Genomic DNA, 23,116 nt, shown 5'->3' with positions numbered 1-23,116 from the left:
TATTCTCTGCTTTCAGCCAGGATCCATCTGACATCAGCAATGACATCCCTCGTTCTACATCCTCTTCTGAATCCAGCTTGAATATCTGGCAGTTCCCTGTCCATGTCCTGCTGCAACTGCTTTTGAATGATTGTCAGCAAAATTTTCCTTGCCTGTGATATTAATGATATTGTTTGATAATTTCTGCATTCTGTTGAATCACCTTTCTTTGGAATAGACACAAATATGGATGTCTTCCACTCCGTTGTGCAGGTGGCTGTCCTCCAAATATCTTGGCATAGATGATTAAGTGCTTCCAGTGTTGCATCCATTTGGTGAAACAACTCAATTGATATTCTCTCAATTCCTGGAGGCTTTTTTTTTTTTTTTTGCCAATGCCTTCAGTGCAGCTTGGACTTCTTCCTTCAATACCATTGGTTCTTGATCATATGCTACCTCCCGAAATGGTTGAACATCAATCAATTCTTTTTGGTGCAGGGACTCTGTGTATTTCTTCCATCTTCTTTTGATGCTTCCTGTGTCATTCGATATTTTGCCCATAGAGTCCTTCAGTATTGTAACTTAAGGCTTGAACTTTTTCTTCAGTCCTTTCACCTTGAAAAAAGTGTGTTTTTCTCTTTTGGTTTTCTAACTCCAGGTCTCAGCACATTTCATTATAATACTTTGTCTTCCCGAGCCATTCTTTGAAGTCTTCTGTTCAGCTCTTTTACTTCACTGTTTCTTCCATTCGTTTTATCTGTTCTACATTCAAGAGCAAGTTTCAGAGTTTCTTCTGACATCCATTTTGGTCTTTTCTTTCTTTCCTGTCTTTTTAATGACCTTTTGCTTTCTTCATGTATGATGTCCTTTATGTCATCCAACAACTCATCTGGTATTTGGTCATTGGCATTCAGTGCGTAACATCTGTTATTGAGATGGTCTCTAAATTCAGGTGGGATATATCAGGTCATACTTTGGCTCTTGTAGACTTGTTTTAATTTTCTTCAGCTTCAACTTAAAATTGCATATGAGCAGCCAAGGGCCTTTTCCACAGTCAGCCCCTGTCCTTGTTCTGACTGATAATGTTGAGCTTCCCCATTATATCACATGTAGTTGATTTGATTCCTGCATATTTCATCCAGTGAGGTCCATGTGTATAATCACTCATTTTGAGTCATGCCACATCAGCAAATGAAGGTTCCGAAAACTTTACTTCATCCACATCATTAAGGCTGACTCTACTTTGGGGAGGCAGCTCTTCCCCAGTCATATTTTGAGTGCCTTCCAACCTGAGGGGCTCATCTTCTGGCACTGTATCAGACAGTATTCCACTAATATTCATAAGGTTTTCACTGGCCAGTTTTTTTAGAAGTAGATCTCCAGGTCCTTCTCCTTATTCTTTCTTAACCTGGAAGCTTGGCTGAAACCTGTCCACATGGGTAGCCCTACTGGTATTTGAAATACCAGTGGCGTATCTTCTAACATCACAACAACGTGCAAGCCACCACAGCATGACAAACTGACAGACAAGTGGTGGGGAAACAGTAGGGCTGGGTATAAAAATAAAGGGTTATTTATGAGACTAGGAGTTGTGAGGGTAAAAAACAGGGATTTAGCTTTTCTCTCCCCCTCTGTCATATCACATAATTAGAGGAGAGTTCCACACTGCTGGGATTACAACTGAGAGGTGGAGTGAGTATTCCAGTGGTCACTGAGCCCTAAATCTGCAGGATTTTTCCTAGAAGGCCCTATAGATAAGAGATAAATATAACCACAGTGATTTGGAAACTGTGGTCTTCTACATGTTATTCGCTTATTCTGCATTTGTCAGTGATAAAGTTAAGATGGATATATGAGAAAGATTTTGATGTATTCTCTGTAGGAATATCACATTTGTTTTTTTAAAAATCTGACAGGGTTGCACTCAATAGTGTCAGAATACAAAAAACATTTTTTCTAACAGCATTAAAAGCTATGGCTTTGTTGCTAAATCCTTGCTAAGTCTCACTTCCCTTCTCTGTAAAGAACATGTTTGCAGTCTTTGATATTTTTACCGTTGCTCATTTTTATCTGACTTGAAACTCCCAAATTCTGCAATCTTTAGGGTGTGTGGTTTAGACTGGCTCCAGAATGTGTAGGGGATTTTGGAGTTACGACGCTGGTGGGTGGTACATGGGGGAGATGGAGCTCTCTTTCCTCTTCTTTCCTGGCTGCAAGTGGAACATGAAAGAATCTAAATTGGAGAAACAAATGGCAAAATGCAGGAAAACACAGTCAGCAGACTGTGTGATAGCACTCTCTAGTACTCTACAATCAATATATACTAAGCAAGCCAAGTCGTAGAGGAGGAGAAATATGAGAGTTGACCACATTATCATGATCAGTGATGAAGAGTCCTACATCAGCTTCTGACTTTGGTTCTGCTATAAGTTTGCTTCTTGGTTTTCTCATCCATTTAATAAAATTAAAATCCCTGAGCCCTTCCTTAAATTCTAAGATTATTTCCATGGAGTAGTTTGAGGTTCCTAAAGAAAAGTATTTATGATGTATGTGGCGGATGTTGTCCCCCAAAGTAGGAACTGAAAGGTATAAAAGAACTTAATTTCAGTGGATTCTGACAACTAAATGAATGCTGTATGTGGAGCTAAGTGATCTCTTTCATTCTACTTCTCATTTTCGTCACTTGAAAATGGCCCTTGACCTATTCAGCTGTGATACTATGAAAATAAATGGCCATAGAAGAAAATGTTAAAATGCATAGAGCCCTTAAAATTAATCTGTAACACGTTCCCTCCCTACTCTTCCACATACAGTCTACACACAAAGTAGAAGCCATTTCCTGGCCCCGTCCACTTTGCTTAATCTCATCAGCCAGGTTGGCATCAGAAGAGATCCACTTTTGAGAGGAGAGAGTGGTCCAAATCCAGTGAAAAAGAGACAGTGCTCCGAATCTTATTATCTTTCTTCACCCCCCGCCAAAAAAATTAATTAGCTCTGCTGAGGTTTCATTTATCCATATCTCCCCTCCACTGGCAAAATCATTGAGAGTTAACGAAACCATAAAGCCAAAGGTGGGTGGATAGTCACTCTTTTTTCTGTCATCCCTATTTACTTTTGATGGGTAGCATCAGTGCCTGAAATCTATCCCGTTTTTTGTAAGGTAAGAATGACAGTAGGCATTCTGAGGAATTTTTTTTTTTTTCACAATTAGATTATTTGGCAGCATTTACTCGTTATACCTCCCCTCCCAAGTAACTGAAAATCAAGTGTCATGTTTAGGGATGTGCCCTTTATAATCAGCCTAGTTTTGAATCCCAGGTGGGCACTTCTTAGCCTCATCGTTTGGACAAGAATGCCTCTAATCTTCATTTCCTCATCTGTAAAAAAGATATAATAATACCCACCTCCTCCAGTTTTTGTAAGGATGAACTGAGATGAGGCATGCTGTTTCCAGCACATGGGGTTCAGTAAATCTTAGCTGCTGAGGATGGGGAGAATAGCAGCCACAGTGACAGTAGTGATTGTATTCCACTGGAAAAATTCTTTCTTGTCGTCAGACCCTGTGTAAGGATTTATGTCCCAGGTTTTTCTTTATAACATATGTTCACTGAGGTAATATTCATTCTACTTCTGAGGAAAAAAGGCATATTCTATATAAAATTCATGCCTATATTTGTTGAGTGCCTACCATGAGTCAAAGGAACCTGATGGCGCAGTGGTTAAGCTCTAAGGTGCCAACCAAAAGGTTAATGGTTTGAACCCACCAGCCACTCTATAGGAGCAAGATGTGGCAGTCTGTTCCTGTAAAGATTTACAGCCTTGGAAACCTTATGGGGCAGTTCTACTGTGTCCTATAGGGTTGCTGTGAGTTGGAATCAACTCTATGGCAATGAATTTGGTTTTTGTGGGGTGCCATGATGCAGGCACAGGTCCCTGCTCTCCAGAACTGCATAGTCCAATTGGAGAAGGAGGGACATAAACAAATAGTCACAATAAAATCGTATCCATGCTGTCACGGAGTTGTACTACCCCGCAGCAGGGCAGGGTCTCCAGGGGAGGGGCGCTTGTGCTAGAGGCTGAATGTTGGGTTGTGTGAAAGTGTGGTAAGTTTGGAGGTGTGACAGCTCATTAATTCAATTCAGAATGATGGGCTGAGGGCATTAGGTAGGCATCTGCAATGATCAAAGAGAGAGCCATTTATATTTGTTCTTGGAAACCTTAGTGGCATAGTGGTTAAGAGCTATGGCTGCTAACTAAAAGGTCAGCAGTTCACATCCACCAGGTGCTACTTGGAAACCCTATGGGGCAGCTCTACTCTGTCCTATATGGTCACTATGAGTCGGAATCGACGCCACAGCAGCGGGCTTGGTTTTTTGTTTGTGTGTGTGTGTGTGTTTACTAAGCCAAGGAAATGGACATGCCCATTTTAGGAAGATTTTTAAAAATAGGGGTTAAAATAAAAAGAGTTTTTTCAATCTTCAGCTAACTGGGAAATGCAGTAAGGGCCCCATTTCTAAGGCATTACAATGAATGAAAGAGACCTGATGACACCATGGTTACGTGCTTGTCTGCTAACTGAAAGGTTGGTGGTTTGAACCCACCCAGCAGCTCTGCAGGAGAAAGACCTGGCGATCGGCTCTGGTAATGATTACAGCCCAGAAAACCCTGTGGGCAGTTCTACTCTGTAACATGGGATTGCTGTGAGATGAAATCAGCTCGACAGTAACCTAACAGCAACAACACAAGTTAGTGAAGGGTTTACTGCAGCTTCCACTAGGGGCTTTTACTTTTGGATAAGTATAGACAATGATATTTAGCAAATCTCTTCCCCACATACCCGTTCCCCAAATCCCTGCTAAGTAAGAGAATAAACATCACTTTTCCCTTCTACCCTGGCAGGCCAGTACCTCCAGTATGTGTAAGTGGCCTGCATGACTGGCCATTCACCTTAGGCTATGGTTCTAGGAATGTTCAAAACCAAAGCTAGGTGAGAACAGGTGACCTCAGACTCTAGTGAGTAACCTCCGAGGAAAACCTACAGTGTTATAAGAAAGCAAGTAAGGATTTAGCCAGCAGGGCCTAACCTCCTTTTCTAAGCCTTTCTCTCAGCCAATGTATATGCATGTACTTGGGTTGAGGCATGAAGTTAAACCTTAACAGATCAGGTAGAATGCTCTGCCACCTTTAAAAATCGTGTTTTTGAAGAATGTTCAATGGCATGCAAAAGCTGTTTATGATATACTGTTACATAAAAAAAGCAACTTATAAAGCTGTCCATAAAGTACGATTCTAATTTTGTTTTTAATTTTACATATATACCATATGACCCAGCAATTCCACACCTAGGTATGTACCCAAAAGACTTGAAAGCAGAGACTCAGACAGATATTTTTATACCAGTGTTCATTGCAGCATTATTCACAATAGCCAAAAAGTGGAAATAACCTAAATGCCTATCAGTGGATGAATGGATAAATGAAATGTAGTACATACATACAATGGAATACTATGCAGGCAGTAAAAGAAATGAAGTCTTGATATATGCTACAATATGGATGGAGTTTGAAGACATTATGCTGAGTTAAATAAGTCAGTTACAAAGGGACAAATATTATATGACCTTTTTTTTTCTGCTTATCACATATTTTTATTTAGAGGGAGACAGTGCTACATAGTGTAGTGTTTCTCAAATGTAAGAAATACACCAAAACCCCCACTGCTGTCAGGTAGATTCAGACTCAAAGCGACCCTGTAGGACAGAGTAGAGCTGCCCCTGTGTGAGCTCTCTTATATAAAAAGACAAGAAGAGGCAAATGTATAGAGACCAACGTTTCTTAGTGGTTACCAGGGGCAGGAGGGAGGGGGGAAAAGGTGATTATTACTTATGGAGTACTGAGGTTCAGATTATGGTGATGGAAAAAAATGGTGTTGGTTAAGGATAGGGTCGTACAACCAATAGAATTGCTGTCAATAAGTAGTATACTTGTAAAAAGTTTAATTGGCTAAAGGTGTGTGATAGATACATTTACAACAATGACACACACAAGAGTAGCTGCTGAGGAGAGCAGTGGGATGCAGACCCCAAATTCTCATAAAAACACCAGACTTAATTGTCTGACTGAGCTGAGAAGGACCCCAGTGGTTATGGTCTCCAGACCTTCTGTTAGCCCAAGACAGGAACCATTCCCAAAGCCAACTCTTCAGACAGGGATTGGATTGGATAATGGGATAGAAAATGATATTGATGAAGAATGAGCTTCTTGGATCAAGTAGACACATGAGACTATGTTGGCATCTCCTGTCTGGAGGGGAGATGAGAGGGCAGAGGGGGTCAGAAGCTGGCCGAATAGATACGAAAAGAGAGAGTGGAGGGAAGGAGTGTGCTGTCATTAGGGGAGAGCAATTAGGAGTATATATGGATTATACCTCAACATAAAGAAAACAAAAATCCTCACAACTGGACCAATGAGCAACATTATGATAAACAGAGGAAAGATTGAAGTTGTCAAGGGTTTCATTTTACTTGGATCCACAACCAACAGCCATGGAAGCAGCAGTCCAGAAATCAAAAGACGCATTGTATTGGGTAATCTGCTGCAAAGGACCTCTTCAAAGTGTCGAAGAGCAAAGATGTCACCTTGAAGACTAAGGTGCGCCTGACCCAAGCCATGGCATTTGCAATAGCATCATATACATGTGAAAGCTGGGCAATGAATAAGGAAGACCAAAGAAGAATTGACACCTTTGAATTGTGGCGTTGGCGAAGAATATTGAATATACCATGGACTCCCAAAAGAACGAACAAATCTGTCTTGGAAGAAGTACAGCCAGAATGCTCCCTAGAGGCAAGGATGGCGAAACTGCGTCTTACGTACTTTGGACATGTTGTCAGGAGGGATCAGTCCCTGGAGAAGGACATCATGCTTGGCAGAGTACAGGGTCAGCGGAAAAGAGGAAGACCCTCAACGAGGTGGATTGACACAGTGGCTGCAAAAATGAGCTGAAGCATAACAACAATTTTAAGGAAGGCTTAGGACTGCGCAGAGCTTTGTTCTGTTGTGCATAGGGTCACTGTGAGTCGGAACTGACTTGACGGCACCTAACAACAACAACAAGCAAGGCGTATATAAATTTTTGTATGAGAAACTGACTTGATTTGTAAACTTTCGCTTAAAGCACAATAAAAAAAAAAAAAAGTAGGTGCTGAGGTTGCTTATATACAACCAAACGCTTCATGGGATTTGGTTCCTTGATTTGGAGGTTTAGGGTCATGGTTTCATGGGGCATCACAGTTAATTGGCCTAATAATGTGTTTAGTGCTTCTGTTCTACTTTCTAGTCCCTTGCATAGTGCTTGGGGTCTTAAAAGCTTGCAAGCAGCCATCTAAGCTACAACAATTGGTCTGTATTTGCCTGGAGCAACAGAGGAAGAAAGAGATTCAGGAATAGGAGTACGAAATGGAATATGTGGCTAATTGCCTCCGGGAACAAGTGCCTCCTTTGCTATGAGACCAGAAGAACTTGATGGTACCCAGCTACCATTACTGAACTTTTTAGGTTATATAGATGAATTCTATAGACGATTCTATAGAAAAGTCCTGATCAAAAGGGAGAAAATGCAGAATTTCACATTCTCATGGACCTCAGACTCTCTGGAGCCATGGAGTCTGGATGAACCCCTGAAAGGATTGCCCTACGATAATCTTTAAACCTTAGATCAAAAATATCCCCTGAAGTCTTCTTAAAGCCAAACAATAGTTTAGCTTAACTAGTAAAGAATGTCTGCCTTGACCATTGTGCTTTTTTAAGATTTGTCTATATGGGATCAAATGGACAATAGAAACGCGAAAGATTACATAGGAACCTTAGGGGGCAGTCAGTTTATGTTAATGGGGGAGGCACAACTCGAAAAAAGAGGGTGAGAATGGTTGCACAACTCAAAGAGAAACTGTTGAATTGGTGTATATTCTCAACAACAAAAAAATAATTTTTAAGTTGAAAAATATTTTAAAATTGCATATATAAATATTCATAAAACATATTAATGTATGTATATAAATTTTTTTATTATGCCAAAATGTTAGCAGTGGCTATAGCCTGGTAGTAGAATTTTTTTTAATTTATTGTGTTAAAATATTTATAACAAAAAACTTGTCATTTAACCATTTTTTAAGTGTATGATTCAAATGATATTAATTACATTCATCATATTGTACAACCATCACCAGTATTTCCAAGTTTGTCATCACCCCAAACAGAAACTCAGTACCCCTTAAGCAATAACTTCCCATTCTTTCCTCCGTCCGCCCCTGGCAAACACTAATAGACATTTGTCTCTATGCCTTTGCCTATTCTAGATATTTCATATAAGTGGAATCATGCATTTGCCCTGTTGTGTATGACTTATTTCATACAGCATAATGTTTTCAAGGTTCATTCATGTCATAGCATGTGTCAGAACTTTTTTTCTCTTCATGGCTGAATAATACTCCATTGTTTGTGTCCACCGCATTTTATTTATCCATTCATCTGTTGCCCTACCCCCTTGGTTATTGTAAACAATGCTGCAGTGAGCACTGATATACAAGTATCCAGTAGTGAACTTTTACAGGTGATTTTTATTTCCCACTTTTCTATGTATTCTCACAGTTTTCTACATATGCTCGTTATAAGTAGTGGGGAAAGTCACCACGTGACCCTTTCAGTTAGCTGAGTCAGCACTAAAGAAGCTGTTTGCATTTTGGCCAGTTGACGTTATCAGTCCCGACCCAGATAGGCATCTTAGCAAAATGCCTATTATTTATTTCTAAATGCTGACCTATGGTTAGGAAGTATTTATCGTCTAGAAATATATCGTCAAGATTAATTCCTGGCTGATACTTGAGAACTCGAAATATAGGTAGAGCTAAGGAGATATCAGTAAATTCTCTGAGTGTGCCCAGAATATTCCCCCAGGTTATATTTGTTTCAGAACGTGGATAGAGCAAGTTGTAGACTAGGTTTACCCCAAGTCTTAAGAAACAAGAAGTACGAGCAAAATACAGTCATGTGTCACTTAACTTCCACCATAGTTCTGTGAAATAGACATTGTGCAAACGCTATATTATATACAGGCAGTCCCTGGTTTACGCCCAGCCCTGCCCACTGTTCTGCCTGCCTGAGGAGCAGGAGTATACCCCCACCCCCATCCCCACTCGCAGCCCCCACCACTGCCTACCCGCCAGACAGGACAAAGCCTGAGAGCTGTATCCACTGGATACAAGAGGCCAGCCTTGTATGGCCGGCAGGGGCTGCACTGGCAGCTGGATCTGGACTTTGTGCACATGCAGGCAGGGGGACATACAGGGTGGGGAGGTGCATGGAGAGGTGGCCATAGGTCCTGGACTGGGTGGGGAGCTGGTGTGCGAGTGTCAGGAGCACAGCTGCTAGTGGCAGCCCCGGCTGCTGCTGCCCTCGCTGCTGCCACCCTGTTAGTGTGGCTGCTTCCTGATCATGTAGAGCTGCTGCCCTGAAGCTGGGAGCCTGTGAACGCTCTGTCCACTACAGGAGCCGAGGAGCCCTGGCAGGCACTGCCCTGAGCCGGGAGGGAAGGGCTGCAAGGTTGCTGGGCAGGTGAATGAAGCCAAAAGGAGGGAAAGGAGCAGGAGGTGTGGTGGGGATTGGGATGCGCTGTGGAGCTCCACTGCTCGTTCACTCTGGGGGCTTAGGGTCTTTAATACCATTAGAGAGAAAAATAAACAAAAGTAGAGCTGCTTTCCCTTAAAAAACACCTTATAGGACCATGGATGTATATGCAGTCGGACATTGCCCAAACAGACATTGTGGAGCACATGACTGTACAGCCAGAAGAGAAACAAGACTTCTCTCTAAAGACCTGTGAAGACCCAGAATTATAAATATCTCTGTTTACCTTCAGAGCCCTGGTGGCGCAGTGGTTAAGAGCTAAGGTTGCTAACCATAAGGTCAGCAGTTCAAATCCACCACCCTCTCCGTGGAAACACTATGGGGCGGTTCTCTTCTGTTCTATAGGGTCACTACAGGAATCTGCATTTTCAGGCCCCCTATGGGATTGTTTGCATTTGTTCTGCATCTGTCCACCAGGGTCTGCCTGTGGGCAGGAAGATAGAAGGAAAGAATTGGCTCTGGCCACCCATATTCACCCTTATCTTACCCTTAAAGCAGAACCCCCCTTGGGAAACTTTTCTTTCTTCAGTTCATCCAAGAAACATTTGTCAAGCACCTAACCTATTCTGTTTTTGTTGTTAGGCATCTCTAGTCGTTTGTGACTCATAGCGACCCCATGTGACAAAGTAGAATTGCCCATAGGGTTTTCTTGGCTATAATCTTTTACAGGAGCAGATATCCAGGTCTTTCTCTAGCAGAACCACTGGTTGGGTTTGAACTGCCAACCTTTCAGTTAGCAGCCAAGTGCTTAACTGTTTGCTCTACCAGGGGTCTAAACCCCAGAAATGTGAAGTCAAATGAGACTGGAGCCCTCAGGAAGCTCGGTCAGCTGGGGAAATCAGACCTATAATGAGACATAAATAATAATAATAAATCATAATAAAATGAATCTTAATAAAGAAGGATACATCCTCATTTGAATAAAATTCAGAACCTACAAAGAGAAAAATTGCCCATAATCCCAATGCTCAGTGATAACTACTGTTGACATTTTGATATCTATGCCTCTTTTCTGTGCACACATATATACCATATATCACATGTGTAGATTTATACATATATTTTTACATACAGTCTTGTAACCAGTTTGGTAAATGACTCAATTAAATGGCTGCCTATATTCCACTGTATGGCTGTATGTCGTATATTTAATCAACCTCCTATTAATGAAAACTTTAAACAACACTCTAATGAATTTTCTTGGACACATGTCATTGAATCCTTGACCCTAAAACTTTCCAAGCCAGGAATCTCCAATACAGAAAAATCCTAACCATACACCCATTAATATAAATTAACTGCCTGAGGTGGCCCGAGCTTTTCCTGGAGCACAGATTGCCCACTATCAAGGGCACAGGTTTCTCCAGTAACAAATGGATGAATGTGCTGGGTATAGGCTTGGTGACTGGATGTCCTGCAGGAGGATGACGGAACCCATCACTTGGTCTCTCCACAAGCCTCCTTTGGAACTAACAAGAGACTTAGGGGATCCCTTCATTCCCACACATCCTTCAGTGAGCACGTATTAAGCCTGGGCCAAGCAACAGGACATGCCCCTGACAGAGAAGGAGCTCAGTAAATATCCCTGGTGATGTTAAGCTGCAGTCCTGGCCGCCTTGAGGAGCCCACAGTCTTGACAGTAAATTCAGGCTTGCTTGCATGTGTCTCCAGTTTTCCTAAGAAAAACAAGCTTTGCATCTATCCTTAAAACGTGATGGCTCCTGAGTTCCTCTAATGTAGCAATTCTTAATGCACAAATCAGAATCCCTGGGGGAGGGAAGGATTTTAAAAACTGATGCCCCTTCCCGGAGATTCTAACACACCACCAGGGAGGCTCTTCCTCACTGATGTGGTTCCCTTCATCTCAGTGGTTCACGTCAAATCATACAGGATACTCTTTATCCAGAGGCTGCCTCTCACCTGTTTTTGGCATGAGAACCAGGCAAAGTGCATGGCCTTTAGGTATCCTCAGCCCAGCCAGGTTTGCTAGGACACCCAGAAGCTTCATTGCCTTTTTTTTTTTTTTTTTTTTAACATCTCTTTAGCAGTTTACAAAAGTCTTTTACTTTATTTCTTTCAAGGATAGTCCTAAGGTGTAGTGGTCAAGGGCATGGCCTATCAGACCACCTGGATTCAAATCCCAGCACAGCTTCATGAGCAGGTTACATAACTGTTCTGAGCCTTAATCATCTCACATGGAAAATGGGAATAATAATAGACCTACAGCATAGAGGTGGTAAGATTAAATGAGATAGTCCACATAAGAGCATATAGCAGGGTGCATGGCACACAGTAAATAATAAATGTCAGCTGGCATTGTCATTAGTTTAAATATTATCATTGATTTGTGAAACATCCCAATATGCATATTTTAGCATCCCCTTTTACAGTAAGAAAGCTGAAGCTCAGAGCATGCTTGTCCCAGTTATCACCTCTTAAGCCCCCAGCAAAAATATACACGCGAGTGCGCACACGCGCGCACACACACACACACACACACACCCTTCTCTTATTGGTGGTCTGTGTAAGATAGAAAATACTCAAAGCCAGTCGCCAGAGTCAGTGTTATCGTAGGCAAGAGATTCACGCTGGAAAGGCCAAGAAAATATCTTCCAATAAGCTATGTGAGGCAGGAGCCAAGATCGGACAAGGTGAGTGGTTACAACATTTGAGAGATGTGAGGTAATAAATGTAAAACTAAGTGAGTTTGAATTTATGCCCAAGGGAAGCAGTAACTAGAGATGAGAATGTAGTTGTGCTGGCTTAAAAGGGTAGTCCAGCTTTGTGTTTTTGGTTTAGCCATAGCATATGTGAGGGGACACCTTAGTGCTTAGTGACTGCTGTGGATTGAATTAGTCCCATCAAAATGTGTGTCAGCGTGGCTAGGCCATGATTCCCAGTATTGTGTGATTGTCCATCATTTTGTGATCTGATGTGATTATCCTATGTTTTGTAAATCCTAACCTCTATGATGTTAATGAGGCAAGATTAGAGGCAGTTATGTTAATGAGGCAGGACTCAAGTACAGGATTAAGCTGTATTTTGAGTCAATCTCTTTTGAGATTTAAAAGAGAGAATCAAGCAGAGGGAAGAGAGAACTCATACCACCAAGAAAGAAGAGCCAGGAGTGAAGGATGTCCTTTGGACCCAAGGTCCCTGCACTAAGAAGCTCCTAGACCAGGGGAAAATTGATGACAAGGCCTGTCCCCCGGAGCATACAGAGAGACAAAGCCTTCCCCTGGAGCTGGCACCCTGAATTTGGACTTCTAGCCTCGTAAACTGTGAGAGAATAAACTTCTCTTTGTTAAAGCCATCTACTTGTGGTATTTCTGTTATAGCAACACTAGCTAGTTAAGACAGTGACGCTGTGACCAGGGTGGTTCACAGACATCATTAGTCTCCTCACAGCCAGGGCTGAGGGGTGGTGGCTCTAGGATTGGCCTCCTATGATGAAGTACTGTTTATCACAGTCTTAGCTAATGATGCCCCTTCACGCTGCCTGAAACTGAGGGTTAGCCTTCTTTGCCATCACGTGGTGTTCCAGTTATTAATTGTTGCATAAAAAACCACCCCAAAATTTATTGGCATAAAACAACATCAATTTTATTATGTTCACAATTTTGTGGGTCAGGAATTTGGGCAGGGCCCAGGAGTTGTCCTCTGTTCTGCTCTGCAACACCTGGAGCCTCAGCTGAGATGGCTTGAATGGCTGGAGATGTTGGCACTGCTCCAGTGGGGCCATATGTCTGGGGCTTTGTGTCCTGTCCACATAGTGTCTGCTGGAGCTGGACTATCCAAGATGGCTCCTTCACTCCCGTATCAGGAGCCTGGACTGGCTGGAATGGCTATTGCTCTCCAGGCAGTCTCTCCATGTGGCTAGCTTGGAACTCTTTATAGCATGGTGATCTCAGGTCAGACTTTTTACACAAGAGTAGTTTCCCCAGAGTGAGCGTTCCAAGAGGTCCCGGCAGAAGCTGCTGTAAACCTCACAAGTCCCAGAATAGATGTCACCTCTCAGTTTGGGAACAGTATGCGTGTACAGGAAGGGAGAGAATTGGCACAGCCACCTTGGAGACAAACTACCACACTTGGGGAGGGTTTGTTAAGACTGTGTGCTTTTGAGTCACAGATATTGGCTCATATCTCATCTCTGTGACTTTCTAACTCTGAAATGTTGGGTAAGTTACTTAAGTACTCTGGGCCTCTATTTCTTTATAAAATGAGGATAAGGATCCACTATGGCACACAATTATAAGACTTAAATGAGATAAGTATGGTGCTTGGCACAATGCCTAACACCTAGTAAATTCTCATGTAATGGTTATTGTTTTTGTTGCTGTGTGCCTTTGAGTCGTTGCCGACTCATAGAAGCCCTGGTGGTGCAACGGTTAAGTGCTCAGCTGCTAGCCAAAAAGTCAGCAGTTCAACCTACTTGCACACCACGGAAGAAAAGACCTGGCAATCTGCTCCCATAAAGATTTCAGCCTAGGAAACCCTATGGGGCAGTTCTACTCTGCCCTGTAGGGTTGCCATGAGTCACTTAATGGTACCAAAAAAACCTAGCTCACTGCCGTCAAGTCAGCTCAAACTCCAAGTGACGCTATAGGACAGAGTTGAACTGCCCCATAGAATTTCCAAGGCTGTACATCTTTACGAAGCAGATCGCCAGAGATTTCTCCCGTGAGTGACTGGTGGGTTCAAACTGCTTGCCTACCTTTCAGCTAGCAGCCGAGTGCTTAACCACTGTGCCAACAGGGGTCCTCACTTAATGGTAGCCATAGAAATCACGAGTACTGTTATTATTCCAGCTTGTCCTTTGCACAGTCGTGTGTTCATTCATTCATTCAGCAAATGGGTGCTGCATGCTCAGAGTGTACCAGGCACTGGCTCCCCCCCAGTTGCAAGGATATCGTATTGAGGACAAAGACCAGTCAGCCTTTCAGACTGTTTGGACGGCATGACTGGCTCCTCAGTGCCGGCCAGCATCGTTGGAATAAGCAAGCCTGTTTTTTCCCCTAAGCCTCTGAAATCACATTATTTTTGGTCTTTTCCCAGTAAACTGTCCTGTTCTCACAATAGCAGCTCTCTTCTCATTTTGGATAGTGGGAATGTTAGTAGGAGAAGCAGGAGAAATAAACCTGCAAATGAGACCTCTTCCCCCAACTCAAACAGCATGTCCTCAGGTCCCCCTCAAGGACCCTTGTGGACTGGGATGGTCAACACAGCACTGAGCACATCAGAGCCCCTCAGGAACAGGTAGTCCTGATGTCTGGGTGCCCGTGGGCCCTCCCTAGCATCCAGCATTGATACCTCAAATGCTGAGTTTGCAGGAAATATAGGAACGGTAACTCTGTGCAGCTTTTTACTGTACTGAATCATAAAAGAACACTATCAGGCATTCTCAAATAAAATGAAAAGCAAGACATTGAGAAGAATGCAGACCAAGCCAGGAGACGCCATTTGGCAGGAAACCTTAGCCCCATAGTCTGGTCTCTGTGTCTTATTTGAGCCATTTTGTAACATGAGGATCTAATCAAAAATGCAAGGGCAGAGCTTCTAACCCATTACCTTTTAAAACCTCTAGGCTTCCCATAATAGGCGCGTGAAAAATCTCACTTGCTCAAATGAGCATCTTTGGCTTTCTTTTGAAGACACTGGTGCTTTAAGTAAATCTCACTTTCAGGAACTTGTTTTTAGGTTAATGATAAAAGAAAGTCACACTCATTAAGCTCTACCGTTGCAGCATCTAAAGGTAGCATGTTAGAGCATCACTGAATCTCACACCAACACTTCCCCTTAGTCCAGTTTCCCACCCAGAGCATGAGTATCTGCTGCATATCCCAGAGAGGTGACCATCAACCATCTCCCACGGTCATGGTGAACAAAACCAAGAGCTTATAGCTTCATTTTGATACTAGAGATGTCGGAAACCCCCGTCCAGCTTTCAAGGGGACCCAGTGGAGCACTAAAAAACAAAGCTGACAGTGACGCGAGCGCTGAGTGTAGGCAGTTGAAAGGGCTCAGCCTTCTTTGTGTGGTGATGGTCAGAGATCTCTCCCATCCTCTTCCACTATCATTTGTTGGTGAATTACTAATTTATGAGTCTGACTCATCCTGGGAGGCAAACACAGGCTCCATGTTCATTGCAGGGACGTGCTCAGCTTGCTGCACAAGGTTCAGTGTCTCCAACAAGCTGACATCTTGTCTTGTAGGGACATTATTTCTTAACAAGTAGCTCCAAGTAGACAGATGAATTCCATGTCAAACCAACTCTCAATCTCAGAAGCGTTTTCCCCACTTGGTTCTAAGACCGTGACAATTTGGCGTTGATCTGAAATCCAGTCCAGAAACCCCTGGGCCTCGTCCCTGTGGTCCTGAAGACCCTCTCCTCTTCACCCACAGATCCAACCAGCTGTCCCCATAAATATGGAAACCGAGCTACCCAGTAGGCTTGAGTGAGGTGGTGGTGGGTACAGAGGGAGGGGAAAGGTTGCAATAGAAGCATACTTGGAATACTATTTCTGTGGTTTTGAAAAACCATGAGCAGACATTTATCAGAATCTAAACTTGGGACAGGCCATGTCTGTTCTCAGCTCGTAGGGTGATTTATTCTTATTGTGGTAAAAATATGTATAACAAAATATTTGCCAGTTTAACAGTTTTTACGTGTATAATCATTGACATTATGTTCATCGTGTTGTACAACCATCACCATTATCCTTTTCCAGATTATTCACCACCATTAACAGAAACTCAGTGTCCCCTAAGCAATGGCTCCCCCTTTATCCCTCTCTCCCACCTCTGGTAACCACTTAAAAGCTTTGGTTTCTATATGTTTGCCTGTGTCATATAAGTGGCATCATACAATATTGGCCCTTTTGTAACTGACTTATTTCACGCAGCTTAATGTTTTCAAGGGTCATCCATGTTGTAACATGTATCAGAACATCATTTCTCTTTATGACTAAGTAATACTCCATTGTGAAGGTCCCTGGGGGCACAAGCACCTCGCGCTCCACTATTAACCTAAAAGTTGGCAGTTCGAACCTACCCAGCAGTGCCACAGAAAAAAGGCCTGCCAGTCTTCTTCCATAAAGATTACAGTCAACAAATCCCTATGGACCAATTCTACTCTGGAACACATGGGGTTGTCATGAGTCAGAATCGACTCAATGGCAATGGGTTTATTGTTTTTTGTTTGTTTAATATTCCATTGTATGTATGTATTCCAGTTTATCTGTTCATCTGTTGATGGACATTTAGGTTGTTTCCACCTTTAGGTTATAGTGAATAGTGCTGCAGCAAATGCTGGTGTACAGGTTTGGTGCAGTGATTTTCAGAAGATCATCTTCAGAGACCTAGCCTGTGACTAATGTGTGTCTACTTCTTTGACACACCACGACCTCTGTGGTGGTGTCAAAAGCCTGCGTCGTGTGGGTCAGATAGTGTCATATTTCAATGAGAGAGAGCTGGGTGGAGCTGTGCTTGGAATAGAAGGCAGAAATCAAAGATACCTATCTGGAGAAGGGAAGAAAACTAGACATGGTCTTAAGGAAAGACTGACTGAGGGTCTGAAAAAAAGAACCTTCGTCCCAGGCTCTGCTTGACATGGCATTTCGGCCTGACAGAATCTCCTGTCTCTTGCTGATTTGATGATAAAATATAGAGTGGACCCACAGGGAGAGCAAAAGCCTCGAGAAATAGATGGATAATTGGCTCTGAGCACTGTTTGCATGCTCGCTACTGTAACTGTGAGACGCCGCACCAGCATGACTAATGCCTCTCCCCTTAGCCGAAATTAGATTTTGATTGTGTTTAGTAGATGTTCACTGAATCACAGATGTCTGAGGTAAAAAGACCCAACCTTCTCAGAAACACCTCCTGTGGAGTGTGTGGGATCATCCTCTCAGGCCTGGCTGAGGCTTCCAGAACTCAGCTGAAGGACCAGAAGTAACCCCTTCCCTCCCAAAGCCGCAGGAGCAAACCATTCTGGACCTCCTGGGGCTAGTCAGCTGTGGGCTCTGTGCTCATGGGGTTAAATGGAGAGCCACACCTTAGTGTGACTGTAGCATGTGTGTCACATCGGTGACTGATGGCTTTTATAGAACCTAAATTGACCTCAGAATGTCCCGTTCCTTATGAATTTTCACTGAATCACAGCTGTACCAGGTGTAGCGGTTGAAGTTCTTTGTAAGTTCACCTCACACAGTATTCCTCAGCCATTCGACCAATCCTGTCATGCAGTGTGCCCCAGTCAATGCTTTCTCGTTTTTCTTGCAGAATTTAGCCTACGAAATCATTCTAACCCTGGGACAGGCATTTGAAGTTGCTTACCAGCTAGCGCTACAAGCAAGAAAAGGGGGACATTCTTCCACACTTCCAGAAAGCTTTGAAAACAAACCCTCCAAACCCATCCCCAAGCCCCGCGTTAGCATTCGCAAGTCGGTGGTAAGTAGAAGAGGTACAGGTATTCTAAAAACCTTGAGCAGGAGGGAGAGGGAGTTCCACCTACCCGGCCCTCGAGTGGTATGGGTGCCATTTAGAATCAGGGACTGCCCTTCTTCATCCTGCATTGGCCTCCTCCAGCACGTGTGTGCCATCCTCTCATCCTGGTTCTAGCAACACTGTGAGGGAGCACCTGCCGGAACCTGGAGACTCAGAAAAGTCTACTCTTCACTACCTCTTATCTGTAGCAGCTCTGTGAGGGGCAGGGGTACTGCTGCTGTCCTTGGTGAATCTTTTCTGAAAGTGCAGGAAAGTTCCCTGAGGCTTCCATTGCCATACCACTGGGCTTTGCAGAGGTGCCCAGCTAGAGGAAGCTCTGCGCACAGGCTGGTGTGGCGTCCTGTGAGCTGCTCCGCATTGTGGGAAGCCTGTGCCTGGCCCTGGGTGCTTTCTCTCTGGCAGCTGAGGCACCCTGCGGAGTGGTGACCGCTCAGAAGGTGCAGCCCCCTCTTCCTCTCATCTGCCTTCCTACGGGAGATTCCTCCCCTTCCCTCCCACAAGCTCTGCAGACATCCTGTCCTAACAGGCTTTCATGACTTCAAAGCAGCTTCCTCTGGTAGTAGCAATACCCACAAGCTGGAAGGTTCCCAACCAGTCTCCCATCTGGTTTCGCTCCGGCTGCTGTGTAGCATCCTAGAAACTCAGGACTGTCGGGGCCGGCAGACATCACCCAGAATGCACTGCTCTCACGCCCACGTAGCCTTCCACCTGCAGCTGTCTCCTCCTTCCCACCTACCCCCATCCCCAGTGTCATGGGGGAAAAGTACAATTTTTTTCACATTTGCACAGAGGCACCTCCCTTTGTGACTGTTCGAGCTGCTTGTTTACAATCTTCTCTTCTAGCCCCAAAGCCTGTCTCCATTCTTGGAAACTTCAGTGTCCATGGGAAGATCCCATCAGCATCTGGCCCCTCTGTTCCTTAACAGCTCACTTCTGGGGATCTTTTCCTCCACCCCATCTTAGCCACTCACTCTAGATGCATGCAGTTTACCTTATTATCACAAATAACCACACCTCCTCTAGAAAACCTTATTTCAAACACTACTCCCTGACTCCTTGGCACCTACACAACCCCACTGGCTCCCAGTTTTCTATCTCCAGCCTTGACCTACCCACAGAACACCAAACATATATGTTCAATTTTCTCCTTAACATTTCCACTGTGGTATATACCAGACGTCTGAAACTTACTGTGTCCGAGACAGAATGCTTGTTTCCCTCATGGCTGCTTCCCTCTAGATCTTCCCCATCTCAGTAAACAGCACAGCTATTCTCCCCTTCTGTTAAAGCCAAAAATCTAGGAGTCATCCTGGGTTCCTGTCTTCTCCTAATCCCTACCCAAACCATCAGCAAATCGCATCCACTCCACCACTCAGCCATCTCAGATCTTCCCACTCTGTCCATTTCCGCTGTCATTGTTCTAGTCCAAACTGTCATCAACTCTCGACGAAACTACCGCAGCTTACCTTGGATGACTTCACACACAGCAACCGGAAGGAACTCCTTAAGACAAATCAGATCATGTCACCCCTGCCCCAAATACCTGAAGCTTAATCTCCCCACACGCTCCCCTGGGACGCTCAGGCCTTCCGGTTTCCTGAACATTCTAAGCTCACTCCTACCTGAGGCCCTTGTCCCGCTTGTTCCCTCTGCCTGGAGTATTCCCCCCCCCCTAATTTCTGCCTGCCGGTGGCATAGTGGTTAAAAGCTACAGCTGCTAACCAAAAGGTCAGCAGTACAAATCTACCAGGTGCTCCTTGGAAACTCTATGGGGCGGGTCTACTCTGTGCTATAGGGTGGCTATGAGTCAAAATGAACTCAACAGCGTTGGGTTTGGTTTTTGGTTAATTTTTGCCTGGCTGACTTCATCTCATCATTCAGGTTTCAGCTGCTTGAAGAGGTGTTTCCTGCAGGGCTTTGAGCTAGTTTGTCCTGGTTCTAAACCCCAGTTTCCTGACCATCCAGTCTGAAGTAGATGCCCAGTCAGGCTCAAGCGTATCACCTGCTTTTAATTCTCTATGTGACCTTTATTCATTGTTTGTTGGGTTTTTCGTTTGTTGTTTTTACTTATTTACTTGTTTATTGTCTATCTTCCCCCACTAAAATGTAAGTTTCATGCACACAAGGACCTCATCAGCTTTGTCACCATCTGGCCCAGACCCACTGCGGTACTCAGTGAATATTTGCGAATGAGTCAGTGAGGACCTGTGGATGGAATTAACAAAGATATCTTTGTGAAGGAATAGGCCGTTAAATGTCCAAAAATGTTCAGAGTGGTTTTGAAATTAGATTATTGTGTTTATTTTCACTGTGGACTGGATAAGTCTATTCATGGCAGGTGCCTCCATCTGACTTTGGTCCCCCTAGACGTCTTCCAGAGGAGCACAAAAGACTAGGTGCCATAAGGGCTCATAGAGTATTCATCTAAAAGCCTTCCCTGGGAAATGTGAAAGTGTACACTGAATGATAATGTTCTTTACCCAACTCAAGAGCCTCTCTGTCCTTCTCAGCCAGTGACAGTGTTCCCTGGCCTTCTGCTCTAGTTGCTTATTGTTGAGAAATGTTCAGTGCTCCCTGAAAACACAGGAAGCTCCCTCCCCTCCCTGCCCCCCACCCCCAGCCTTGTTGCTTCGAAGCTCACAGCTCAAGAGAAAGAGGAGATGCCTTTTGCAGCTGCTTTACCCTCCAGCGCCTGAGCATAGCAGGTGGCCAGGGCCAGGGGCAGAGGTGGAAACACCAAAGGATGATGCAGCAATTTGAGAAAGAGTTCACCCTGGGCCTTTCCTGAGGGCTAACAGTTCAACCCTCACCCCAGGAATGACCAGTCTTACTTTGAATGCACAGGGACTAAGCCATTTTACCGCACAGCTGGGTTTGGTTCAAGGCGTCTCGTAGTCTAGCTGCTGATACCTCTTCACCCTCAGTTCTCTCCCCTTCCCATCCCCCTCTGTGCAGACTAACTGCGAGTGTGCAGAGGGCCACTTTCTCTTACCCCTGGGCTTTTGTACATGCTGTTCCTTCTCCTCAAATGCCCCCTCCTTCCACCTTTCCAGGAAAACTCTTGTTTATCTGGCAACTCTCTATTTAGATATCACCTCATTCATTTTTCAACAAGTATTTATTGTGTGCTTACTATTTACTGGGTTGCCAGGAGCTTTTCTAAGTTCCGGGGAAACAGCAATGAACAAAACAGACAAAATCCTGCCTTTGTGAGCATACACTGTAGTGGAGAATGAACAATTTAAAAAATAAGCTATGATGTGTGTGGCAGTCAGTACTATGAAGCATAAAGCTGTGAGTCACTAGAAAATCAGGGAGGGGAGCTCTTTTGTACAGACAAAACCGGGGTTGTCAGAGAAGGTGGTGGTGTTTGAGCTGAGACCTAAATGGCGTGAGGGCATGAAGCCTGCAGGTATCTGAAGAAGAGTGCTCCAGGCAGGGTGGATGGTGAGGGCAAAGGCAGGAGCTCGGTGGGTAAGGAACAGCCAGGCAGCAGTGTGGTTGGAGCACAGAAAGGCAGGCAGGCAGGGGCCCCACAGGTCACTGGGAGGGCCTGAGTGGGATGGAAACCATTGGAAACTTGAGAGCCGGAGAAGGACATGACCTGGTTAATGTCCTCCAGGAAGCTTCCCTGGCACCCAAACGTGTGCCCACGGAGCCCAGCCCTGTACCCCTCTTAGCTCACTTCTCAGTCAGGACTGATACCTGCTTCTTTGTCTGGTCCCCATCTGAGCTCCACACCTGCCCTTGAGGGCAAGAGCTGTGTTTCATTCAGCCGTCACACCCCCATTCCTTCCCAGTGCCGTGCACATAGTTGATATCAGTGTGTGTCCAAGAAAGAACAAATGATTCTCATATACAAACCTCGCTCCAGTCCTGCCTGGGCATAATGGGTCCTCAGGTTGGTTTCCAAGCAGGGGTAAGATGCATGTTTGCCCCCCTGTGCAGGTACCGTATAACAGGCATCAGCCTTTTTGTTTTAAAGCAGATCGACCCATCTGAGCAAAAGACTCTGGCCAATCTGCCGTGGATTGTGGAGCCGGGCCAAGAAGCCAAAAGGGGAATTAATACCAAGTATGAAACCACAATTTTCTGATACCCACCGTCCTCCCGTCCTTGTGGTGCCTTGCACGCCAAGCAGTCCCAGAGCAGGCTTTCCTTCCCGCCTCCGTTTCCACCCAGCCCCGGAGGAAGACCGCTCTGTTTGTGTGGCCTTGTCTTGGGCGAAAGGCCACTGGCCATTTCTGGGGAAGTTCTTTCTGCACCAGTGACAGAAAATGCCACCAAGACTTTCCAGCCACAACCCCTGAGAGGCAGGAGTTGAGACGTGTTTTCCCTGACACTCCCAACTCCCCATCCCCGCCACCACCCAAGGTATTTCTAATGACCCTGCCCCATGTGTGCTTTGCTTTCTTTGGGGATAATACCTTTTGAAAAATCAAAGGGGATCTCTAATACTGCCTAAAAGTCTAAAAATCTTGGGTTTCTTTTTCACTGTCAGCAGTTTTAATGGTAAAGTCAGAACAGAGCTACCCCCATAAAGCATCTGTGAAATCATTGTATCACTGAGTATTGTGTAATGCAAAAGGACAAAAACTACCCCCATGATTGCCAAAACATTCTGTTTCCCAATTTCTATATTTGTGGATTTTATATGTCATCAACTATGTCGGATAAAGAAAACCTTTACATCTAATGATTGACTCAAAATTGAAGAATGATTTAAAAAAAAAAAAAAAAGCAATTTATTATGCACAGAAAAATGAGTCTTGTATCAAATATTTTTATTAAAAGAATGTTTCATTAATGCATTGATAAGAAAGCTAGGCTCATTGCGAGGGATGTTTTGGGCTCCATTTCAGATAATTGCCATTTCTATGCTATTACCAAGAGGACTGGCTCAGTTGGGGCAAAATACCGATGATGCTTAAACGAGAGCTGGAGGTTCG

At 44.2% G+C, this 23,116-nt stretch overlaps 1 protein-coding gene across 8 annotated transcripts in view; it reads left to right on the top strand.

Annotated features, from left to right (window-relative positions):
* The window catches only part of ANKS1B (ankyrin repeat and sterile alpha motif domain containing 1B), a 1,421,217-nt gene extending 1,398,430 nt beyond the window's left edge, over positions 1–22,787 (top strand). For 3 of the 8 annotated variants that reach the window (XM_049884161.1, XM_049884159.1, XM_049884163.1), the window contains 2 exons: positions 17,943–18,110; positions 22,156–22,787. In XM_049884161.1, the coding sequence (XP_049740118.1) occupies positions 17,943–18,110; positions 22,156–22,263 (276 nt within the window). In that variant the 3' untranslated portion in view covers positions 22,264–22,787. Of the gene's footprint in view, positions 1–17,942; positions 18,111–22,136 lie in introns of all 8 variants that reach the window. The other 5 variants (XM_049884160.1, XM_049884158.1, XM_049884162.1 and 2 more) reach the window with 2 other exon arrangements.
* The last annotated feature ends 329 nt before the right edge of the window (positions 22,788–23,116 follow it).

This window comes from Elephas maximus, chromosome 4 (genome assembly GCF_024166365.1).
Source record: "Elephas maximus indicus isolate mEleMax1 chromosome 4, mEleMax1 primary haplotype, whole genome shotgun sequence".
NCBI lineage: Eukaryota > Metazoa > Chordata > Mammalia > Proboscidea > Elephantidae > Elephas > Elephas maximus.
Note: the sequence above shows the minus strand (reverse complement) of the source record. Positions and strands in the feature narration are given on the sequence as shown.